This window comes from Meira miltonrushii, assembly GCF_003144205.1.
Source record: "Meira miltonrushii strain MCA 3882 unplaced genomic scaffold FA14scaffold_2, whole genome shotgun sequence".
NCBI classification, from domain to species: Eukaryota; Fungi; Basidiomycota; class Exobasidiomycetes; order Exobasidiales; family Brachybasidiaceae; genus Meira; species Meira miltonrushii.
In genome coordinates this window covers 409597-432318 of record NW_020289944.1, presented here as the reverse complement: position 1 = coordinate 432318, position 22722 = coordinate 409597, and the positions used below count along the sequence as shown (strand labels likewise).

The following is a 22722-nucleotide window of genomic DNA, read 5'->3' as shown; positions in this document are numbered from 1 at the left end:
TTTTGCCCGTCAGTCAAGATTGAATGGATCAAACGGTATCTTACCCGTTCATCAAAATTCAACACCTGTCTTGCGCTCTGTCAGTACGTCTACTCCGCAATTGGTGCAGAGAGTGAACGATCCACAAACATTTCATGCTTTTGGCATTCACAATACTAGTACCCCGAGAATCAATTCAAATATCGGCTTCCAACCAGCGTTGCAGCCAATCATGCAAACGCCAACGGATATGCAAGCTGATACAACTTTGGAGATGGATTCGGAGAAGCAACAAGATCACAATCCAGATGCCCAACGTCCTCCTCCCCCACAGTATGCCTCTTTTACCAATTCATTGAGTAATCTGTACGGTAGGATGTGGGCAACACAAGACGGTCGGAAGCAAACAAATGTTTCTATGGTGAATCGCAACGGCTCTATGGATTCTGTGAATTCAGATGCAACCCTTTACACTCACACGCATCACGGCCGTGAAAATGGCATGGCTACCATTTTGGGCTTTCACGATGAGCCAATGGAACCTGATGACCCAAGATTGACTGGTTTCAGACGCAAGAGTGTCGAAGAAAAGAGACCATTCATCGCAAGAAGAACAATGTCTACTCGTGATGACAGCTTTATCTCACAAAACGGTCAATCCAACGGACGAGGACGATCAAGAAGCTTTGGTTCTCTTGTCAACCCAATTAAGAACCACAAAGTGTTCAACGGTGGCTTGATGGCAAAGAAAGAGCATGGATACCACAGCAGTATGGAATCACACATTGATCGTCGACGTAAATTCATCCTGAAGATGGCAAGAGCTTTGATGCTCTTTGGTGCACCTTCTCACCGTGTCGAAAGTCAGTTGAATGCACTTGCAGGTGTTTTGCACGTTGACGCACAATTTATTCACTTCCCAGGAATTGTGATTGCAAGCTTTGGGGAGAGCGAGACCAACCTCTCTCAAACCCACTTTGTCAAGTCCAAAACAGAGATTGCACTCGGTCGATTGAACGAGCTGCATGCTTTGTACAAAGAAGTCATGAGTGACAAGATTCCAATCTCTGATGCATCTGTGCTCTTGGATGAAATGTTTTCCAAGCCTCCTGAATGGTCAAATCTCTCACGAATTCTGTTCAGCATCATCAAGTGCGGTATGATGGCGCCCATCAATTTTGGTGGATCATTTGTGGACATTTGGATTTCAGCGTTGTTTGGTGGCTTGTTGACATTCAGTCAACTTTGCTTGGCAGGAAACAATCAAATGTTCTCCAACGTGTTTGATATTGCTGTTGCAATCCTTTTCAGCTTTGTTTCTCGTGCTTTGAGCGTCAAGAGCGTGTTCTGTTATGAAGCAATAGCAAGTAGTGGATTGATTGGACTTTTGCCAGGATATGCTGTTTTGTGTGCTTCACTCGAGCTTGCATCCAAGAACATGATGACAGGTTCAGTTCGTATGGTGTATGCCGTGATCTACTCGCTTTTCTTAGGGTTCGCAATCTCGATCGGATCTGATCTGTATTACTGGATCGATCCGAAAGCAAGAAAGGATATTTTCCCTACTCTCGCTGATCAAATGCAAGTCGTGGGCTCATTCATCCTCTCAAACGAAACAATGCCTCATTGGACAGGTTCATTCACATTCTCAAATGCAACTGCCGTCTCTTTGCATCACAGTGCCAGTTCGATCGGATGTTATCGTGAACCTGAATGGCCATGGTGGCGTCAATCTGTGCCACCTGTGTCCAAAGCAGCCACTGTGCCAATTTTCTCATTCTTGTCGTGCTTGGGTCACCTTTTACCATTGAAGACAAAAGAGGTCCCCGTAAGTGTTTTCATTGCATGCGTCGGATATGCTGCCAACATGCTTGCAAACCGTTACATCTTTGATCGCAGTGATGTAGTTTCGGCTATCGGAAGTTTCGTGATTGGTATTTTGGGAAATGCCTACTCACGTATTTACAACGCAACCGCTTTTACTGCCATCACAGTTGCCGTCAATTTCTTGGTGCCAAGTGGAATGGCAATGGCTGGTGGTCTAGCGATGACTTATCAAGGCTCGGACGGTGATCTTTACACGAACGGGTTAAGTTTGGGTTTCCGTATGGTGCAAGTTTCCATTGGTATTACAACTGGATTGTTTGTCAGTGCGATCTTGGTCCATATGCTGGGTAATAAACGTTCGAATGCGGTCTTGTTTGCGTTTTAGATGGGATCTGATGGATTAATGTACTCTTACCTTTTTATTTTTAATAGAATGCTCCTTTAATGCAAACATTCGCATGGCTGATGGTTTCCACTAAGGGAGCGATGTACTAAATGATTGTCATTCAATAATTTAGCTGTAGTGTATTGCACATTTGTAGATTTCTAGATTTCGATTCCGAGCTGATGTTTATTGTTTCTTTTCTTCGGCGGCCAAGTTGACCTGCGGTGGGGAAAAGGGTGGATACAAGGTCAGCTACTACTTCTTACCTGTCAGATTGCTACTCCTGCACTCACGTTCTCACCGGCTTTACCATCCTTCCATTCTTGGTAACGCAAAGCCATGAATCCACGTTTGTCAGCCTTGACACGCTCTTCCTCTTTGAGTGCTTGACGTGTAGCACGAGCACAGATGGAAGTGTACTTGTTGTACCTGTAAAGAGAGAGAAGTGACGAAGCGAGCAGGCCATGTGTCAGTTTAGATTGTTCTGTTTCCATATCAAAAGCCGAAAAGTCGAGCAGCCGAGTCGGTGATGATTAGAGTGCTGAAGATACATACGTGAAGTATTGGCGCCAAGCAGCTGCAGAAGACATTATGATCTAGTTTCTGAAGGTGAAGTTGATGGTGATGAGTCCAAGTGTGAATGATCACTTTCAATTCAAGCAAGCAACCTTCTTGAGAACATGCATCTTGATTAATGTGTGCTAAAAGGGCAGACAGGGCAGGCGTACGCCTTCAAGACAGCGCGCGCACAAACACTGGCTATGCGTATGTTCACTCACTGCTGGGCTGCCGACAAGCCCGAAGAAGAATGACACGTGCTGAGAAGTTATTGGGGATCTTCTTGACCGGGAAGAAAGGAGACGCGTGAGGAAGAAGCGCTACTCAAAGTTGGTTTCTGTTGTTGTTCCTATTTTTAGGGTTCAAAGCTCCACAACCACTTTAGAAGATGATCATCAAGGAGGCAACTATTTCATAAAAGAAGCATACATAGGAGATCAAAGTTGTATCCCTTTATAGCATGCCATGTCGGCAATGCAAGTATCGCAAGCATTGCCAGCTGCAGGTACAGCAGGCGATCATAAAAAATCCTCTACAGTAACAAAAAGACCTACCCGCAAACGAAGAAAGTCGGAAAGTGATGAGGGAAATGAAGCATCTCGAAAGGAGTCTTTGACCGGAGCACTCGCTCGTGCATTGGTGGGCACACTTGCATTCGTTTTCCGTGCTCCAGTCCGTCTATTTAGACCGGTAAAGTTGTCGTCTTGGAGCTTGTTAGAGGCAATGGCACAGAGGGAAGGCAGGAAGCTCTCTTTTCGATATATGAGAACACTGATACAACGTGAAAGCAAGTCTTTCTTACCACATTTACTCATACCGCCTCTTTTGGTCAATACAACGATCGGCTTCTGCCTATTTGAAGCATACTCTCTTACAGAAGCACATCTTGTCAACAAATATTATCCACGCCTTCCAATCGTTGGTGTGTACGATCTCAATACCGATGAGAAAAAGAATTCAAATGAAACTTCAAAGGCACGATCTATAGACACATTTACGCCACTTTGGATTGTAGCTTTGGCTGGAGGAGCAGCAGGAGCAGCACAATGCATCGTCTCGGCACCATTGGATAACGTTCGAATCGTTCTAACATCACAAGTCAACAAGCCAAAGCGATTTCAACATGGTGCAAGAACAGTACAACGTCCACCTCAAATCTCGTGGCTTGCAGTTGCCCGTGCTGCTATCTTGCCTTTTGCTCCTGAAATCACGCATAGCAAAATGGTGAAAAAGGTAGCTGAGGGAAGGAAGGTGAGAGCAAGTACAAGTGATGCAAACCAAACAGAATCACAGCGAAAGCTATGGGAGAAACGCATCAAACGATGGAGAGGAGGAGTACATGGTGCAGGGTTGGTGATGTCGCTGGCAAGAGATTCAGTCGGCTTTTCGGCCTTCTTTTTGGTTTTTGAAATGTCAAGACGATTGGCTTTTCATGTTTCTTTGGGTGTGGATCGGACGATTGCTTTCTTCAATACGTCTGCCACACTTCCAAAAGGCTTGCCAGCTGATGCTAATCTAGACGAGGTTACAATCGAGAACGAGTCAGGGCAATTAGTTCGTACAGGTGATATTTCTTATTCCCGATCTCGAACAAAGACTGGTCGTATTATCGCAGCATTGGTTTTAGTGATTGGTGGTGCATTTGGTGCGGCAATCTATGAGCTTGTTGGAAGACCTGCAGAATTGATGAGATTGGTCGTATGGGAAGGAAGAAAGAATTGGGAACGTGGCGAAAAGCCATCATCTCCAAAAACAGGCACAGAGAAACCACCAATCGGAAGACAGCATACTGTTGGAGCACGGTCTAGGTATAGCAAGATTATTCGCCAAACAGGTTCTCAGCTAAGAGCTGGAGGATTTTTGGCACTCAGAAGCGGCAATTCTACAGGATCGAATGTGAGCAGGATAGAAGGTCAACGCTTGCAGCATTTCAACAGACCACCACACCCTCTCAAATTGCGACACAAGAATGTCGAGAAAGAAGCGACTGAACAGATCGTTCGACAAACTCCCGCTTCAACTCACCTGACCGGCAACAGAAGGAAGCGTCACGGCCAGTTGAAGATCAAAAGGCATCTAAAAACATCAAATACCCGGCCTGAACCTCGTGTCATGCCACCACTCAGCACTCGTCCTTCAGCATACTCACTTCTCTTAGAACATGCACAACGTACTTCCTCTTTGCGATACCCTTCCATCAAAGAGGCAAGCTTGCGTATCCACCCTACTCCTGTGCCCAAACCAATTCTTCTCTTTCACACATACTTTATTGCCCCTTTCAATTCGCAAGACAAGCAAAGAGCAATCGTGACAAAGACTCCGACATCAAATGTGAAGCCTGAAGGGTTTGGAGCGAAAGCATCTGCCCAGGCGACTTCTTCGGCGACGAGCAAATTGTTGCCGATCTATAGAAGGCTGTTAAACGTTTTCAATTATCGATACCCTGAAAGCAGTGCACCTGGAAGTGTACGATCCGTTTCACAAGCACAAGCATGGGGAACGGGTAGGGTTGCTTGGGCATTCCGTCGACTTGCATCACCGTATGGTGTTGGATTCATGGTTTTCGCATGGATGTCAGGAGATTTATCTGCATAAGAGAGAGAAATTATAGAATCGTGTATTACTAGTATTACTCATGCCAATCATGTACAATATGCAATCAAAGGTATCTTATTTCCGTTATATTCCTGATGGCCATCTCTGTCGCCATCCTTCTGTTTGTGGTCGTTCGTCTGCTACATCACTTCGAACGCCTCCTTCACCTTCGGGTCCAGGTCCTAGACGTGTGAGGATCATGGCATCATCCGATACGAATGCAGCTTTTGCACTACCCCAACCACCACTTTTTTGAATTTTTGACCAAACGTATTCACGTAAAAAGATGATGAATTGAGCAATCATGAATGAAATCACCGTTCCAACACCAATTGCGACAATGTATCCCGATACTGTTCCTGTTCCATGTTCACCTTGATTAAGGAAGTCATACGGATAAAAGCCTTGGGCTGCATAAGTGATATAAGCAACGCCAACGTACATTGCCAAAAGTAGCACAGTAAAAAAGCAATGACTCCAAGGTAACATTGGATTACGTGAAAAGATTATAATATCCGACATTGTGAACATGAGATTAAAAGCATGAACGCTTAGGTTCTCCCATGTTGATCTTGTATCGTAAAATGCACCTCCCGATAAAATTGTCCAAAATACAATCGTTACCAAAAGTGGATATGTACTTATCGTGCTTACCAACAATGCATGGAAGAATTGTAGTGGTCGTGGAAACGATTTGCTTAACCAGCTTTGTGCTTTGGCGATTTGATTGCTTTGATCAGCACTGATTTGTCCGGCTTCGGCTTGTTTGGCTGATGAGGTTTGATCATTCTGGGTTGCCCTTTCCCATCTTTTGTACGACAGAATGTACGATGCCGTATGAATTGATGATATGGTAAAATAACCCCAAATACCCCAATAACTCAGGATCGTTCTGTTTTTTCGATGAGCATGTTAACAAAAAGTATCGTATGTAGCACCTTTCCCTGACTAATACTCACAAGAAGCTGAATTCTTCAGGTCCTCCAAAAACATATGCAAGTATAATCGTCACCAAAGTATAGACTGATATCAAACTTCTCCAAGCCAGCAGTAGTGTTGGTGATAGAATGTATGAGGTCACATACCTGGCCTGTGGATCAAAAGGTGTATTGACACCTAACCAAGTATAGAGGCCTTGTACGAAGCCCATCTTGTGGGAAGAGGGGTGGATGATGGCAGACAGTATAAAGTGGAACTTCACTTATTCAACATCTTTTGAAAAGCAGCCACAATCGAAAGCCACGGGGAGTATTCATGCTATTGTACCCTTGCATGAAAAAGAGGCCGAATGCAAATCACCGCTTGACAACTTTTATTCCCATTACAATGTCCATGGAATTGACAAGATTATGCAGAATTCCAAACTAAGAATCCAATTTAATCAATCAAATATATGTTTTACCTTTGATTCTCTCCACTCTTTAGTAGCCAGATGCGTGCATTCAACCGTTAGCTCATAAATCAACTCTACCATACATTCAATCCAAAGCGGGAATACGATTCGATTAAATCCGTATTAACGCGGTTCCGATACCCGAGATAGGATTCTTCTTTTTCGAAAAAAGGATATGAAATATGCAGTGCTTACATCGAAAACAACACTTACGGTTAATCTAGGACATCTTCTTACGATCAAAAGCTTGATAATAGGATAGTGCTCGCTTGTAAGGAAGACTTTGCTATCATCCTGAAAAAGCCAACAAGAATTAGCGCGAATCGAGGAGAGAAGTTCGGGAGGTAGGTCTCTGGCATCTTTCAGTGCATGGGTACGTGCGCGTATTGAATAAAAGGAGTAATTCGCGCAAAGCAAAGCAACTTCAGTTTAAGCCTTGACCTCAAATCTCCACCATACCGAGCTAACCATCATCTGTACTCAGTCGATATGGCTAACGAGACCAATGGAACATCCTCTGCTGCTACTAGCAGTAAGGGAAAGGCAGCAGATAATGCAGATAAGAATGAGGGCGGCAATCGTGTTGCAACACCTGCTCTTGTTCCAATCAGAAATCAATACTTGACTGAACTTGGTCATCGAATTCGATCTCGTCCAATTCCATGGGAAGGTTATGCTCGTGCAGATTTGGTCACTCAAGATGAGCTTAAAATGATCAGATCAATCGATGGAAAAGATGAAGAAGAATCACAAAAGTTATTAGATCAAGATGGAGAGAAGTATGCTTCTTTATACATTCGACTACTCAACAAATTAACAAGAACAGACACTTTACAACAAATCTTGGTTCTCATGGGTGATATGCTAGAAGATCATGATGATCGTGCTGCTTTATTTCTCAAAGTCAAACAAGCCGATCAAGGAAATACATGGCCTTGGCATCCTTTACTCAAGATGCTCGAGGTGCAAGATGATTTCAGCCAGCTCAAAGCAGCCCAACTTCTCACAATATTACTCGTCTATCCTACAGACCTAGAGAGCAAGAAAATCCCTTCTCACGTCCTGGATCGTCTGCTCACATTCTTATCTGCTTTGATCAATTCCGGTGCAGCAAGCGGGGATACAGCTCGTTCCAGTGCACCAGGATCAGGCACATTGCGTCCTCCATTGGCACAAGGCGGATATGCAGAAGGAAATGGATCAGATGTAGGCATTCAATTACTCGAAGCACTCCTTCGCTCAAAGAGATATCGTAACCTCGTCTGGCAAGATGAGGTACGGAAGATTGGAATGACAGATGGCAAAGATATGAACGAAGACGATGGCGGGAACAAGGATCATGTGGCTGCTAGCGAATATGAAAGCATCATTGCTGGATTACGTGCAATTCTAGCTTACAGTCTCGTCCCAAAATCAGGCGGTCAACAGAGTCATTCGCAATCGGGAACATCGACGCCTAACACCCAAACTACCAGCAGCCAAGCAACTCGTGTACCAGACAATAAATCATCTTCGGGATCACGAACACCAACTGGGAATGTGGGCGTTCAGATGGTGTATCAAGCAGTGTTCTGCATTTGGTTATTCAGCTTTGATGAAGATGCAGCTTCGGAACTTAATATCAAATTTGGCTTTATCCCGATCCTTGCTGATGTAGCACGTAGTGCTGTCAAAGAGAAGGTGGTTCGTATCGTCGTTGCAACTTTGCGAAATCTGGTCGAGAATGCACCATCACCAAATACAGCAGCACTGTTGGGAAGCAAAGGTTTGCCCTTGATGGAATCACTAGCATCTAGAAAGTGGAGCGATGATGAAATCACTGAAGATATCAACTTTGTCAAAGAGGCTCTAAGCGAAAAGCTCAAGGTGATGAGCACGTACGATCAATTCATTTCAGAACTGGCATCAGGTAGACTTTCATGGGATAATCCTGCACATTCTTTAGATGATTTCTGGAAAGAAAACACATCAAAATTGTTGGATACATCAACAACAAACGAAGAATCAGGAGAAAAAGGAAGTGGATTAGAAATGTTATTAAAGTTAATCAAAGATGCTGATAATATCGATTCTACTACTTTGGCAATCGCTTGTAACGATATCGGAAAGATGATTCAATTCTCACCCGAAGGAGGAGCACGTAAACGAGTGGAAAAGGCGGGTGGAAAGACGTACATCATGGCACTCATCAATCATTCGGACGGTCAAGTGAAATTTTATGCACTACATACAGTCTCAAGACTTGTTTCTGCCAGTTGGCGGACGTAAATACGGAAGTTCTCCCTCATCTTCTCATTATACAGCAACCTTTATATTCCAGAATACAATTCATTTTTATCTGCACTCATTCGCTCGCGATTATCAAGTTCATAGATCTTTTCTAGTATATCGAGAGAGAGCATCTACATTGAGAATGCATTTTTGGGACATAGCATCTTCTCTGTTGGGGGAAGAATGGTCCAACAAGGTTAAACATATAAAATGTATGAAAAGAGAATAAGATAGTGAATATAGAGTAAATGACCGCTCAATAAACTCTACATTCGTATATCAATACATGATTGACACCAAAATAAAACAGAATACCGTGCAAAAAAGACATAGTAAACAAAATCGGAAAGCCACACTTCTCTGGCTTCCCGTTAAATCTGAAAAGATCCTTAAATCAAATCAGCAACATCGTGAGGCATTTCTTGAACTTCAGTAGAGTAGAATTGTTCAATGTCACGAAGCATACGGGTGTCTTCTTGGGTGACAAAGTTGATTGCGACACCCTTACGACCGAAACGACCACCACGACCGATACGATGGATGTAGTTTTCGCGGTTACTTGGCAAATCGTAGTTGATAACCAAAGAAACTTGTTGAACATCAATACCACGAGCCAAAAGATCAGTTGTGATCAAAACACGAGAAGAACCTGAACGGAATTCTTTCATAATAACTTCACGTTGTGCTTGGTCCATTTCAGAGTGCATTGCTGAAACTGTGAATTCACGAGCGTGCATCTTTTCGGTCAACCAATCAACCTTTCTGCGTGTGTTGCAGAAGATAACTGCTTGTGTGATAGTAACTGTTTCGTATAAATCGCAAAGGGTGTCCAATTTCCATTCTTCCTTGTCAACGTTGATGTAGAATTGTTTGATACCTTCCAAGGTCAATTCGTCACGTTTGACCAAAATACGGATTGGGTCACGCATGAATTTCTTGGTAACTTCCAAAACATCAGTTGGCATTGTAGCGGACAACAAGTTGACTTGTGTGTCTTGGGGCAACAATTGGAAAATTTCGTACATTTGATCCTTGAAACCACGGGACAACATTTCATCAGCTTCGTCAAGGCAGAACATCTTCAAATCATCAGTGCGGAATGCACGACGGTTGATCATGTCGTAAACACGTCCAGGTGTACCGACGACGACTTGAGCGCCACCAGCTTGGAATTTGGACATATCTTCACGAACGTTTGTTCCTCCAATGCAAGCATGGCAAGAGATGTTCATGTAATCACCCAAAGCCATGACGACCTTTTGAATTTGTTGAGCCAATTCACGAGTAGGTGCCAAGATCAAAGCTTGAACGTTCTTGTTGGCAGCGTCAATTCTTTGCAAAATGGCGATAGAGTAAGTGGCGGTCTTACCGGTACCGGATTGAGCTTGAGCAATGACATCGTGTCCCTTGATAACGGGAAGGATGGCACGAGATTGAATGGCGGATGGGCGTTCGAAACCGTAAGCGTAGATACCGCGCAACAATTCAGGCTTCAATTCCATGTTATCGAAGTTGTCAGTGACCGTGTCCCAGTTGGACTCAATCTCGCCATCGGCGATTTGAAGGTCATTGGGGGCTTCTTCCCTGGAAGGATAAGAAAGAGAGGAGGGAGAAATGTCAGAAAGAGCTGCACAGAGATGGTCTACAGATGAGAAGAGATGCGGATTCGCGCCTTTCTAGCAAAGAGGCGCTGCTCGCCACCCCAATCTTCAAGGTCTACAAGGCATTCGACTTTCCCATTGCGTGTCTACCGCCATACGCCACTTCATGCCCTACTTTTCCTCCCTGCAATATCTTACATCTCCCATTCCTACGATATCTTCCCTCTCTCGGTCATTGACACTCACTTAGACATGATTGAAAGTGTTTTTTTTGTGTAACCTCAAGAAGACGACTTTGGCCGAGCTTACTTGAGATCGATGAGTTTTTTGTTTTAAGAAGTTGTTTTGAAATGAACAAATAGGGGCCTGCTGATAGAGAGGACCCAGAAGTTCAAATTCGTGTAGTTGTTTTGTTTTTGTTAAGAGTGGTGGTAGTCAATGACGGCGATCAATACTTTTTTCCTGACTACAAAAAAATGGAAAAATTCAAATTTCTTCTGGCCTTCACGCCTTTTTTTTGCGCCTTCTTGCCAAAAAATAACGCGCCCTGCTTTGCTGCTTTTCATGCTAAGGTCCTTCTTCTCTATAATGGCCTGCGTGTGCATCTTATGCCGTGCTCTGTCTTAAGACCTTCCTCCTCCTGGCCTGCTCAGCATCTTTCCTTTCCCCTTACACACAGTACGCTATCTCCAGAAGTTTGAAATTTTTTAGCTAAATCTTCTCAAGGCACAAGCACAGTGCTGTAAAGAAAAGAAGGGGAATTTTTTTTCTTGGATACGCGTTCCAACAAGAAAAATTTTGACTGCTTCGCCTTGAGAGAGACGGCCAATTCTGAAATGATGCACACGTGCCGCTGTCAATGTTCTCAAGAAGATCAGATGCAGACCGCGGAGAAGATTGAGCGTCAGGCACTAAGAGAAAACAGGTGTACCGTGTACCGTACGCTATCGCCTATCTTTTACATGCAAGCACAGTGTGGAGTTGAGTAAGCATGGAAAGCAAGAAGAAGAACAATAAGGAGATCAACACTCGTTCATTCTTTCTTGATCACCATAGAGTCGTACGACATCACTTCTAGCATATATCTCAATCCAGCTAAATGGCTGATAATACAAGTAGAGGAGGAGGTAGAGGGAGAGGGAATGCATCAAATCGCGGTGGAAGAGGAAGAGGCGGAAGAGGTGGTTCATTTGGAGGTTCGCTGAGTAAATCACAAAATGCAAACTCAGCAGCAAGCTCATCCCAAGACAAAGGGAAAGGCAAAGGAGGCAACAGAAAGCAGAAAGAGAATGAACAAAACGCAGATCAGACAAGTCAACCATCTTCATCATCCGTACAGGAAAGTGGAATGGCCATGCTCAATTCAACACCTGCATTGGAAGGAGAAACATGTTTCATCTGCGCTGAGCCGGTCAAGCTATACTCCGTTCCGCCATGCAATCACAATACTTGTCACATCTGTGCAATCCGTTTGAAAGTCCTGTACAAGAAGCAAGAGTGCACGTTTTGTAAAGCACCTAGCGATACGCTCATCTTTACATCAAAATCCGACAAGGAGTACTTATCATTCAACGCAGAAGAAATCCCTTTCAAAGATGAACGCTTGAATATCTATTTTGAAACCGAACAAAATCGTGATGAGACGTTGGTGCTTTTGCATTTCAATTGTCCAGATATATCATGCGAATATGCAGGAGCAAGTTGGTCGGATCTCAAGACGCACGTTCGATCGGATCATGGTAAACTGTTTTGCGATCTCTGTGTGAGGAACAAGAAGATCTTTGTGCACGAACATTCACTTCTTTCGTCAGGCGAACTTACACAACATATTCGAGATGAGCACAAACATTGCGAATTTTGCAAGAGAAACTTTTATTCAGATGATGAACTTTACGTTCATATGCGCGATCATCACGAACAGTGTTTCATCTGTAAACGTAATGAAGACACGCGAGATGAATATCATCGGGATTATACTGCACTAGAGAAGCACTTCCGACAAAGGCACTTCTTATGTGATTCTAAGCAATGTTTGGAGCAGAAGTTTGTCGTATTTGAAAGCGAATTGGACTTCAAGGCACATCAAGTAGCGGAACATGGAGCAGAACTCTCTAGCAGGGAGAAGAGAGATGCACTGCGGGTCACAGCAAACTTTCAATCTTCAAACAACTCGCAATCTAGATCGTCAGCTTCGACAGGCCAAAGCTCTAGAGGGAGAGGGAGGGAAGAAGCAGCAGCCAGTGAAGCAAATAATGCGAACAGAGATCCGTTGGGTGTTTCAGTCCTAGCATCAAGAACTCATGTGCCTGGAATTGGAGGTCCTGCCAATCATCAAAGTAGAAGGGCATTTGGTAGTGTTTTGACCAGCTCGAGCAAGATTCAAGAAGACGAACAAGCAGCGGCAGCAAGAGCAGCAGCTGAAGAACGTACTCGACAAATGCAGGCTTACTTTGGTAAAGTGGCAGAATTGGTAAATCATTCTGATGTCAAGATGCATTCGATTCGAACAAACATCAAAACCTTTCAAGCAGGAGAGATGTCAGCCAAAGATCTGATTGATTCGATTCGCAGCATCATTACTGATCGTGATAATCTTTCTACAACAGTAAGAGGATTGGTGGATATCCTGGAGCAAAGTGATCAGAAGCAAGATGTTTTGGATGCATGGGCTGCAGTACAGGTAGAGCAGACTCACTTTCCTTCATTGGGAGGTGGTCACCCACAAGCAGGTACATCTCAAGGAATGAACGCCAATCTTTCTACAATCACACGAGGACAAGTACGAACGATCAAAAACAATTCCACTGCAGCCAATCGAGGAGTTTGGGCAAATGTCGAACGTGCGGCTGCATCTGGAGGTTCTGTTTATCGTAATGCTGCTCGATCAACACCTGTTGCTTCTCGTTCCAGCCACTTCCCATCCTTGGGTCCAAGTAAGACTCCTGTTGTTGGATCAGCAGTCTATGCTGCAAGAGCGAATGCACGTGGGCCTAGTGCAACACCATGGTCTGGATCATCTGCTTCTTCAGGTCCAAAGCCTGCTCCAGTAAGCTTTGCATCTACAGGAGCTGCACCATCGCCATCCCGAAAACCTTATTCGATCGATGCATCAAGAAATGCACAGCAATCCAATCAAACTTCTATTCGTGCAAATTCATCTGCTTTTCCTTCTTTGCCACACAATGCTGAAGCTGCACAACTAGCCGCTCAAAAACGACAACTGTTTGCAAACAAACGTTCGGCCGGCAATAGTGGTGCTGCTACACCGGGAAGTGAACCTTGGCTTCGATCTAATGTGGGCAGAATCGATGCAAGTGGGGCTGCAACGCCTGAATTGGACACAGACTTCTTACACGAACGTTTGAGCAATGCAGCTCAAATTGGTAATGGGTATGGAAGTGCGGCTGCCAACGGAAGCGGTAGTGCTGGTGGTGGTAGCGGCGGAGGCAAGAAAGGCAAACAACAAAAGAAAGTTCTAGTTAGCATGGGCGGCGTACATCGCGGTTAAAGAGCGTTTTAGCTTGTCATTATGTCATTAACATCATTTGTATACTCTATGCAATCATTACAATACTCCTTCTTGGGAGATTTTAAAATCTACTTTGAATGTTTCAAGCGTTGGCGTATGATAGACCAAAATGAACAATAACCATACTGATAATGATCCCAAGCGAGAGGACAAGGATTGCACCCCATTGTTCGAACGAAAGATCGATTAATTTCTCCCTTCTCTTCTTGACGATTGCTCTGTGATGTACTAAAGCCCTTTGAGAATCACTCAACTTCTCTTCGGACAATGGTCCATTGACGCTTATTCTGATCTTGTGTGTGAAACCTGGCGTGTTGTTGGCATGCTTGACGCTCAACGTCTGACGGTCCAGATCAAGGTGATGCTCACCGTCACTGACTTGTACACGAATATCAAGGCCATCAAAGTGATAGCGAGGCACAAATACCTTCGTTGTCATTGCTTCCTCTGATCGAGCAGGTGCAGACTTTCCTGCTGCATGTAAAGCCGCTTCTCGAATCTCAACGGGCGGGTTGACATAGTGGAAATCAAACAGGAGTTTATTTCGATCCCATTTTGTGTGAATTGGATAGCCGGCTACTTTGGTTGCATAAGGCCGAATGATCGCTGACAATGCACGACCGCCTCGATGCAGTTTGACGAAATCTTCATCCAAGTCTTTCTCACTCGAAGTGGGGTTGTCGATATCCTGTGCATGTGCATCATTACACATCACTGAGAAATCTTCTTGATTCCAACCATCTCCTTTCTGTGTTGTATTATCAGGATTGTAATTCCATAATGTGAACCCTGCTTGTGCTTGTTCCATTGCTTCGATCAAAGCATCCAAAAGTTCTTCTTGTTTGCTATAATCACCAGTGCGTAATGCATGGCCGCCATTGATGTCCCAAGGTATTCCAACTTCTCCAATCACAGTTGGCATAGATCCAAATGAAACTTGACCATTGTCTACCAATTTGGAAATTTGTCGTTGATAATTCTTCTTTAATCCTTCTTTACCGAAGAAAAGTGATCGAAGTATGAAGCCTCCTCTGCTAAGCGATTGTACGTCTACACTCATACTGCTGTGTATCTTGCCGAACAAAACGTTGAGATCGTAGAAGTGAGGGGAGTAGATGAAGCGAGGTGGTCTAGGTGTATCAATATACGTCTTTACAGCGTAATCCTGTACCAAAGTTGCCTCTGCCAGCTCATCACGATCTGCTCGATCCAGTTTCGCCAGGACGTCAGGGTTAGACCAAGGAGGGAAGAATTCGTTCGGTATCGGCTCTACGAAACAATGCAGATGCTTGTGCGTTCTTCCTATTCTTTCGCTTAGTCGATGTATGAACGGAGCATAGCAGTCTTTGTACCATTCAATTTCCTTCTTTCCCTTTCCAGGTCGTGGATCATGCGTGAAGAAGTCTTCGCATAGGACCACGGGCTGCTCCCTTTGCTTATCCCATTGCCACGCTCCGTGTGCACGCCAGACACATTCTCCTGATCCTTTGTCCGATAGCCAGACTGATTTGCCCATCGGGTCAACTACACTCTTGTGTGATTTACGGGTAGGGAACGGCCAGGATTTGACATAGAATGGGATCTCTTGCTTGTAACCACTTGCCAAAGCTAAACTTTGAAGCAAGCTAGGATAGTGGCCGATATGCAAATCTGTCTCGTAACACCAATTATTCCAGTCTTTAGTTCCAACATATCCACGATGAGGCTCGTTCATCAGATCAAACCCTATCACGGCTTCGTATTTACCTAGTCTGTCCATCAATTTACCAAAAGTCTCGATGTATGACGCTTGCAAGTACTCTTGAATGTTTAGTTCATCAGCTTGTGTGATATTAGCATTGAAGCTTGGGAGCTTCAATGTCCATGCAACACGCTCTCCATTCCAGAACAAGGTTGCCATCGTAGCTGCTGCTGCTTTTTGATACCCAGAAGGCCAAACGAAGGCTCCAACAGGTTCTTTTTTCTTGGACGTAGAAGGATGAGCGCCTGAGTATTGCGCTTCATCGTCACCCGAAAGAGGCGGGATGTATGCTGCTCCCGTTGGCTTGAAAGCTTCAATATCCAATCCAGCTTTCTCAAACGTCCATGCGGGTGCTCCACTACCGCCGCTGAATCTACTCCATACATCTTGATGGGCACAAATGAATATCTTGAGTCCAAACTGGGGTAGTAGGTCGATTAGCTTTTCCAAATATTCGACATATTCCAAGTCCATATCTCTATCGGGATCGGGTCCGCTATGTGATATTGATTCCCAAGTTACCAAAAATCGAATGCATGTATAGCCCCAAGCCTTGATCCTTGCAAAATGAAGAGGTGCATCTGCGAGTGAAAATGGCCTTCCTACAAAGCTTACCGATTGATGTGCAAAGAATTGATCGGCTGTTAGAGCAAATAATCCATCAGGCTTGCTAGGTCTGAATGAAAGAATTGTGAGCTCAATCCACTTTCATATGCAATCACAAAATACATACAATTTATTAGCACCACTTACATTCATACCACGAAGTTGAATAATCCGACCATATCCATCAACAAAATGCCGACCGTATGCATACATTTGACTTGAGCCGATTGCTTTGCTGCTTAAATCTGTTGCATCGTATGATTGCCATGTTGACTTTTTCGTCATGATCACCTCAACTTGTCGATCAATTGATGTGGTCAGCACTCCAATATCTTCTCGTAATGGAAACAAACGCCTAAATTCTAAATTGTGCCCTGTGCGTGTTTCTCTATGACTTCGGAAGAATCTGACCATAAGGTGAGCCTGGCTGGGCTTCTTAGCGCCTTTATAAATGACAGCAAAAGGCGTACGCGTGTAACCGACGGTAATCAGCACACATACACACAATAGCAGCCATTCAAGAAGGAATGTTTAAAACAAGAAATCGGGTATCAAAATACAAATCATGCCATTCTTTAACTTCCCGTCATCATTGCATTTCTGAAGGAATCGTCTAAAAGCTTGCAACATGACGAGCTTCAAACGCCCTCCTGATCTCAACGAGAAAGGGAGAGGGAATACGGCTTCAGGAACAACGGCAATGCATTTGGTGTATTCCGAAATCAATGCAGTCACTTCAGCAATTCGCAAGCATGCTAGAAATACAGCTTCTTCTTCGTTTCTTGGATCAGCATCAGGTGCAAATGCTGGTATCGGCGGACCTGTCGCTGGAGGAAGTAGCACAGCCAGCTTCTTGAAAAGTGCTGTCTCGGCAACAAGTGCAAGTCTTGTGCCTGTTCTCTCTTCAAAAGAATCTTCCTCTAAATCAGTACAGCAGAAACAATCACAACCAGATCCTATCGCAGAACAGGCAAATCGATCAGCACATGCTCGCAATAAATCTTTGGACTACGCAATCAGCCCAACACCAACAGAGTCCTCTACTTTCAACAAGGCAGCAAGGCTACGGTATGTGTATGCCGACAACCGAAGAGACGACAGTTTGGTTGGATTATTGAATGCATTCACACTCTTACGAGCACAATTGAAAGATATTCGATCGCTTGAAGCAATACCTCAACCGCTGCTACTACAGCCATTCTTGCGTGTCATCCTCTCTGCACGTACAACAGGTCCGGTCACATCTATCGCATTACAGGCAGTTCATCGATTAATCATTTACGGAATCATACAAGTTGATCTTGATCACCCAACTGATGGTGGAATATTGGCAAGCAGACAAGATGGAAGAGATCATTCCTCCTATCTACATCGATCAAGCTCACAATTGGCTGTGGCCGAGATCGCACATGCTGTCAGTCATTGTCGCTTTGAGGCAAGTGATGCAGTAGCCGACGAATTGGTGCTCTTGCGCATCTTGGCGGTCATGCGAGAACTGATTTGCAATGATGGCCGAGTAGAGATTCAGTCTGACTCAAATGCCACAAGATCTCCAAACACCGCTTTGGCAGATTGTCTCAGCGACGAAAGTATATGCGAAATGATGGAAACAGGTCTAAGCATGTGCTGTCAAATGAGATTATCAGATCTTCTTCGACGAACGGCTGAACAATCTATGACAACAATGGTTCGATCGTTATTTTCTCGTCTTGGCTCGATTCCACTGACGGCAGATGAATCGTATTCGTCCGGCTCGCAAGCACCTGAAATCGAGCCTGAGCATGCAACCCTTGCTGCCGACCCAGTTGGAAAGGATCTCTTGGATGCTGAAAAGGAAAAGAAATTGAGAAGGATGACAATGCCCGACCCAAAAAGCTTCGATGTTCCGGCTGCTGGCTTGATGAGTCCTCCAGCAGTGCAGGAGATGAAAACGATTGGGGAGCAAGAAGAGCTAGAGCCTAGTCAGGAGAAAGACAAAGTATCGACAGACGAATCAGACGTTGCAAAGGTAGAAGGAGGAGAGAAATCAAATGAGACAATTTCAACCGAAGCACCCTCAACAGAAGCAACCGCCGAAAAGCCAGCCGAGGAAAATAGTACCCCACAAACTCTCTCAGTAGATGATGCATTGAACGAAAAGACCGCTTCAAATGCTTCAGAGACAAACGAACAGCCGGAAGAAGACATCACAGAAGTCGATTCTCAGCCATATGGTTTACCGGCGATCAAGGAAGTCTTGAAAGTCATTGTGTCACTTTTAGATCCCAACAATCAACAACACACGGATTCGATGCGTTTGTTGGGTCTATCGATGTTATGTGCGGTTTTTGAAGTGGCTGGAAAGTCGATCGGCTTATATCCGTCATTACGAGCTGTCGTACAAGATTCGGCTTGCAAGCATCTCTTCCATCTTACACGTTCAGAGAATCCTACATTGGTTGCATACAGCTTGCGAACAACGTCTACATTATTTGAAACGATGCGAGAGCATTTGAAGTTGCAATATGAATCCTTCATTGCCTATATCTTCGATCGACTAGCGCCAACTTTTCCCATTTCAGCGGAACCTTGGAAGGATGATGCTTCAAACGTGCTTGCGATGCGAAGAGCAAACTTGAATGACATCAAGAGGACAGGAACGCCGGATGTCGGTACACCAAATGCTCCACCGCCGCCTCCGCCACCTCCATTGCCAAAGACGTCCGATCGCTCACCAGCGCATGGGGAATCGCGTGAGCTTGTCATTGAGACCCTCAGTCTTCTGCTAGGATCACATCTGCCTTTCGAAAGCGATCATGATGCATTTGTGGAGTTGTGGATCAACTACGATTGTGATGTGGATTGCGATAATATGTTCGAAAAGATGGTCAACTTTTTGTGTAGGAGTGTTTATGCTGCAAACCCGCTTCATCCACACGTACAAGAAAGCACGCAATTGTTCGCAATTGATGCTCTTCTCAATCTGGTATCGAACATGGCCGCCAGACAAGAATCTGAAGCGGCAGGGGTACACATAGATGGTCAATGGCCAGAAGAGCTACCTGCGCCAGAGCAATTGGCTGGACAAAAAGGAACAAAGGCATCCATTTTGGCAGGTGCAGCCAAGTTCAACGAAAAGCCGAAGCTTGGATTGAAATATTTCGAAGAAAGAGGATTCATTGACTCTACTGGTAAAGGTGGTGTGACGAAAGATGTCAGTATTGCACGCTTCTTGAAAGATTGTCCAGGACTTGATAAAAGGCTTTTGGGTGATTACCTTTCCAGACCAGAAAATGAAGGCGTTTTGGATGCGTTCTTGCGCTTGTTCGATTTCAGTCAAACGCCAATCGCTGAAGCCATGCGAGAGATGTTGGAGGCATTCCGTTTGCCAGGTGAATCGCAACAGATCAATCGGATCACCGAAACGTTTGCAAAGATCTTCTTTGCATCAAAGCCTGCTGAAATTCATAGCGAAGATGCAGTATACGTGTTGAGTTATTCCATCATCATGCTCAACACTGATTTACACAATCCTCAAAACAAACGGCGCATGACAATCGAAGATTACCGACGCAATTTACGTGGTGTGAATGACGGAAAAGATTTCGATCAGGAATTCTTGGGTGCTATTTATGATAGCATTCGAAGAAGAGAAATTGTCATGCCAGAAGAACACAAAGGTCAACTCGGTTTTGATTATGCATGGAAGGAATTGTTGAGGCGATCGCGCAAATCTGGTAAATTGCTTCATGCTCATACCACACGATTCGATCGTGATATGTTTGCTGCATGTTGGAGACCAATCGTAGCCAGTATTGCGTATGCATTCTCAACGTATAGAGATGAGCATTTGTTGGAACGTGCAATCAGCGGATTCCGTCAATGTGCTGTGCTCGCAAGTCGCTTTGACATGCACGAACTGTTTGATTTCACCATTCAAGGTCTTGCAAGCGCAACAGGCCTACTCGATGCAAATGGTGTAGGTCAAGTAACAAATAATGCTGTGGTCGAGTTTGAAGGACAAAAAGTGACAATCAGTCCACTTTCTATTCAATTTGGTCGAAACTTCAAGGGACAATTGGCTGCTGTTGTCCTCTTCACCATCGCAAATGGGAATGGTCATGCTGTCCGCAAAGGATGGCTACCTATATTCGAGATCTACAAGAACCTGTTCATCAACTCTTTACTTTCTTCCTCGTTAGGCTCGATGTTCGAATTCGGAACAGAGAAGCCCAGACCACTCCCTATTCGAGCAAAGCGAGCACCAGGCCCTCCTCCCCAAGATCCTAGATCTCAAAGTGGAGCAGGTATTTTCAGTACAATCTCGTCTTATCTGTTGTCACCTTACTCAACCGAGAAGGAGATCACCCGACCAGATGTGACGGTAACAGAGGAAGCCGTAGAGTCAAGTCTATGCACTGCGGACTGTGTGGCAAGCTGTCGAATTGAGGATTTATTCACAGAGCTGATGCAACTCAATCTGGAAGCCCGAATCGAAGCACTACAGGCTTTACGACAATTGGCAGACCGCTATACGGTCGAACGTAGAGCCATGCTGATCGCTGAAGGAACAGGCAATGGTGAATCATCATCTGGTCGCTCAACTCCAACACAAGGTGTGAGTGCCAGCAACGGACCACCTTTGCGTAGCAATCAAGCTTTGCCGTATGATCCATGTGGTGCATTTGTGTTGGAATTGGCAGTGACGTTAGCATGCTCTGCAAATCCACAAGATGCAAACAAATTATGGCCAATTGTTGCCGAACATTCCATGTCGATCATTGGTTCACCAGGCCATTACCACTCACTTCAAGTAGAACGTGCAGTTGTGGCAATCCTGCGATTGGTACAGTATGCATCACCACAATCTGAATTGCGTCAACAAATTTTCCAAATCATGGACTCGATCAACGGTCTGCCTGTAGAGTATAGAGCGACAATGGCAGATCAGGTCACAGCAGGATTATACTCTATCTTGAACACCAATCCCAAAACAGCCGTGTCCAAGACAGAATGGAGTATCATTTTGACAATGTTGGCTATCTACGGCAATGCCAGATCAGCAAAAGCTGCTCATTACTCTTTGGCTTGTCTCGAATCTATCATTCGAATGGACGCTGCATCAGACGCCATTACTGTCGAAAACTTTTCTGGAATCGTATATCTCTTACGTGACTTTGCAAGATCGGCAGATACCATTCGCTTGGATAGTGGTCAACAGAATGGAGGTGATCAGCAATCCCGCAAAACTCTGACAGAGAAGAAGGCCTTGCGCGAGTACGAAGAAGCATGTCAACAGCGTGGTCCAAAAGCTGTAGAATATTTGGAGATGTTGAAAGCGCGAATTCCACGATTGTCTTCCCAACTTCCTGCAACCTCGATCACAGAGACTTGGACGTCTTTCTGGTCGCCCTTGATGCTTGCGATTGCACAACAGTATACCAACGGTCATCGAGCGACAAGACAAGCTGCATTGACACATTTGCAACGAATTCTACTAGCACCTGAAATTGTTGGTTCTGGAGAAGACAATGTGCCCGAGACGCGATCGATCTTGCATTCCATGTTTGGAACTGTACTCTTCCCAACTTTGAACGAATTGCTCAAGCCAGAGGTGTACCAGCTAGATGCCAGTAATGAGGCTGGTAGCATGCAAGAGACCAGGATACGCTCGTGCAATTTGTTATGCAAGGTGTATCTGCACTACCTGGGTCGACTTTCAAATGCTACAGTTGGCGGCAAGAGCGTAGCAGATGTGACGGGAAGTGATGGACAACCGATCGATGAAGATTTCCTACAATTGTGGCTTACTATCTTGGATTTCTTTGATCGATTCATGCACTCAGGAAAACGTGATCAATTGACAGAATCAACGCCTGAAAATCTAAAGAATGTCTTGTTGGTGATGAACGCTTCTGGTATATTGTTACCACCTCCATCTCAAGGAGAAGCCGAGACTCGTTCGACTGGACAAGCACAATTATTCGACAAGACGTTTGAGCGTATTCAGCGATTCTTACCCAAATTGAAAGATGAGATCTTTGTCGCTGCTCCTATCAGCAATGTACAGACGCCGAAGCCGTCACCACAACCTGCACCGGAAAACAATGGATCACAAGAAGTGGAAGGGGAAAAGCAGATTGACGAAAAGAAGGATGCTGAGGCAGCAAAGGTGTAGGAATAGATACTTCATATGTTTATAAACTCAATTCAAAATTGCACACATTGATGGATGTTTTGTGGTAAAGTATGAATACA

General features: G+C 44.6%; 9 protein-coding genes across 9 annotated transcripts; 5 read left to right on the top strand and 4 right to left on the bottom strand.

Annotated features, from left to right (window-relative positions):
• Positions 1-808: 808 nt before the first annotated feature.
• FA14DRAFT_132406 (uncharacterized protein) lies at positions 809-2273 on the top strand (the record flags this gene model as incomplete). Its single annotated transcript, XM_025496946.1, has 2 exons — positions 809-1500; positions 1660-2273. 2 exons carry the CDS (start codon positions 809-811, stop codon positions 2189-2191), a joined length of 1224 nt encoding a protein of 407 aa, XP_025354988.1. The 3' UTR covers positions 2192-2273.
• Positions 2274-2322: 49 nt separating this feature from the next.
• On the bottom strand, positions 2323-2781 carry FA14DRAFT_144055 (uncharacterized protein; the record flags this gene model as incomplete). The annotated part of the gene is made up of 3 exons (XM_025497233.1): positions 2323-2410; positions 2485-2620; positions 2747-2781. The coding sequence occupies 3 exons, from the start codon at positions 2779-2781 to the stop codon at positions 2378-2380; spliced, it is 204 nt and encodes a 67-aa protein (XP_025354987.1). The 3' UTR covers positions 2323-2377.
• A 200-nt stretch (positions 2782-2981) lies between these two features.
• FA14DRAFT_32920 (uncharacterized protein) lies at positions 2982-5386 on the top strand. The gene has a single exon (XM_025502204.1). The coding sequence runs from the start codon at positions 3215-3217 to the stop codon at positions 5342-5344; it is 2130 nt and encodes a 709-aa protein (XP_025354986.1). The 5' UTR covers positions 2982-3214; the 3' UTR covers positions 5345-5386.
• On the bottom strand, positions 5363-6683 carry FA14DRAFT_160184 (uncharacterized protein; the record flags this gene model as incomplete). The annotated part of the gene is made up of 2 exons (XM_025498559.1): positions 6304-6683; positions 5363-6236 (listed from the first exon to the last, which is right to left on the bottom strand). Coding segments are annotated over exons 1-2 (851 nt in total), but the record flags the coding sequence as incomplete, so codon positions are not given.
• A 636-nt stretch (positions 6684-7319) lies between these two features.
• On the top strand, positions 7320-8999 carry FA14DRAFT_107280 (ARM repeat-containing protein; the record flags this gene model as incomplete). Its single annotated transcript, XM_025495802.1, has 1 exon — positions 7320-8999. A coding segment is annotated over one exon (1680 nt), but the record flags the coding sequence as incomplete, so codon positions are not given.
• Positions 9000-9091: 92 nt separating this feature from the next.
• FA14DRAFT_160183 (putative TIF2-translation initiation factor eIF4A) lies at positions 9092-11014 on the bottom strand. The gene is made up of 2 exons (XM_025498558.1): positions 10856-11014; positions 9092-10592 (listed from the first exon to the last, which is right to left on the bottom strand). The coding sequence occupies exons 1-2, from the start codon at positions 10861-10863 to the stop codon at positions 9398-9400; spliced, it is 1203 nt and encodes a 400-aa protein (XP_025354983.1). The 5' UTR covers positions 10864-11014; the 3' UTR covers positions 9092-9397.
• A 570-nt stretch (positions 11015-11584) lies between these two features.
• FA14DRAFT_160182 (uncharacterized protein) lies at positions 11585-14179 on the top strand. The gene has a single exon (XM_025498557.1). The coding sequence runs from the start codon at positions 11709-11711 to the stop codon at positions 14115-14117; it is 2409 nt and encodes an 802-aa protein (XP_025354982.1). The 5' UTR covers positions 11585-11708; the 3' UTR covers positions 14118-14179.
• Positions 14169-16876, bottom strand: FA14DRAFT_32858 (glycoside hydrolase). Its single transcript, XM_025502203.1, has 2 exons — positions 16613-16876; positions 14169-16555 (listed from the first exon to the last, which is right to left on the bottom strand). The coding sequence occupies exons 1-2, from the start codon at positions 16768-16770 to the stop codon at positions 14221-14223; spliced, it is 2493 nt and encodes an 830-aa protein (XP_025354981.1). The 5' UTR covers positions 16771-16876; the 3' UTR covers positions 14169-14220.
• Positions 16877-17185: 309 nt separating this feature from the next.
• Positions 17186-22642, top strand: FA14DRAFT_122092 (Sec7-domain-containing protein; the record flags this gene model as incomplete). Its single annotated transcript, XM_025496501.1, has 2 exons — positions 17186-17262; positions 17365-22642. The coding sequence occupies 2 exons, from the start codon at positions 17186-17188 to the stop codon at positions 22640-22642; spliced, it is 5355 nt and encodes a 1784-aa protein (XP_025354980.1).
• Positions 22643-22722: the final 80 nt, after the last annotated feature.

Coding starts and splice junctions, on each gene's coding strand:
- FA14DRAFT_32920 (XM_025502204.1), top strand. CDS start 3,215: ATGTCGGCAATGCAAGTATCGCAAGCATTGCCAGCTGCAGGTACAGCA.
- FA14DRAFT_32858 (XM_025502203.1), bottom strand. CDS start 16,770: ATGACGAAAAAGTCAACATGGCAATCATACGATGCAACAGATTTAAGC. Junction 16,556..16,612: donor GTAAGTGGTGCTAATAAATT/GTATGTATTTTG, acceptor TCTTTCATTCAG/ACCTAGCAAGCCTGATGGAT.
- FA14DRAFT_160182 (XM_025498557.1), top strand. CDS start 11,709: ATGGCTGATAATACAAGTAGAGGAGGAGGTAGAGGGAGAGGGAATGCA.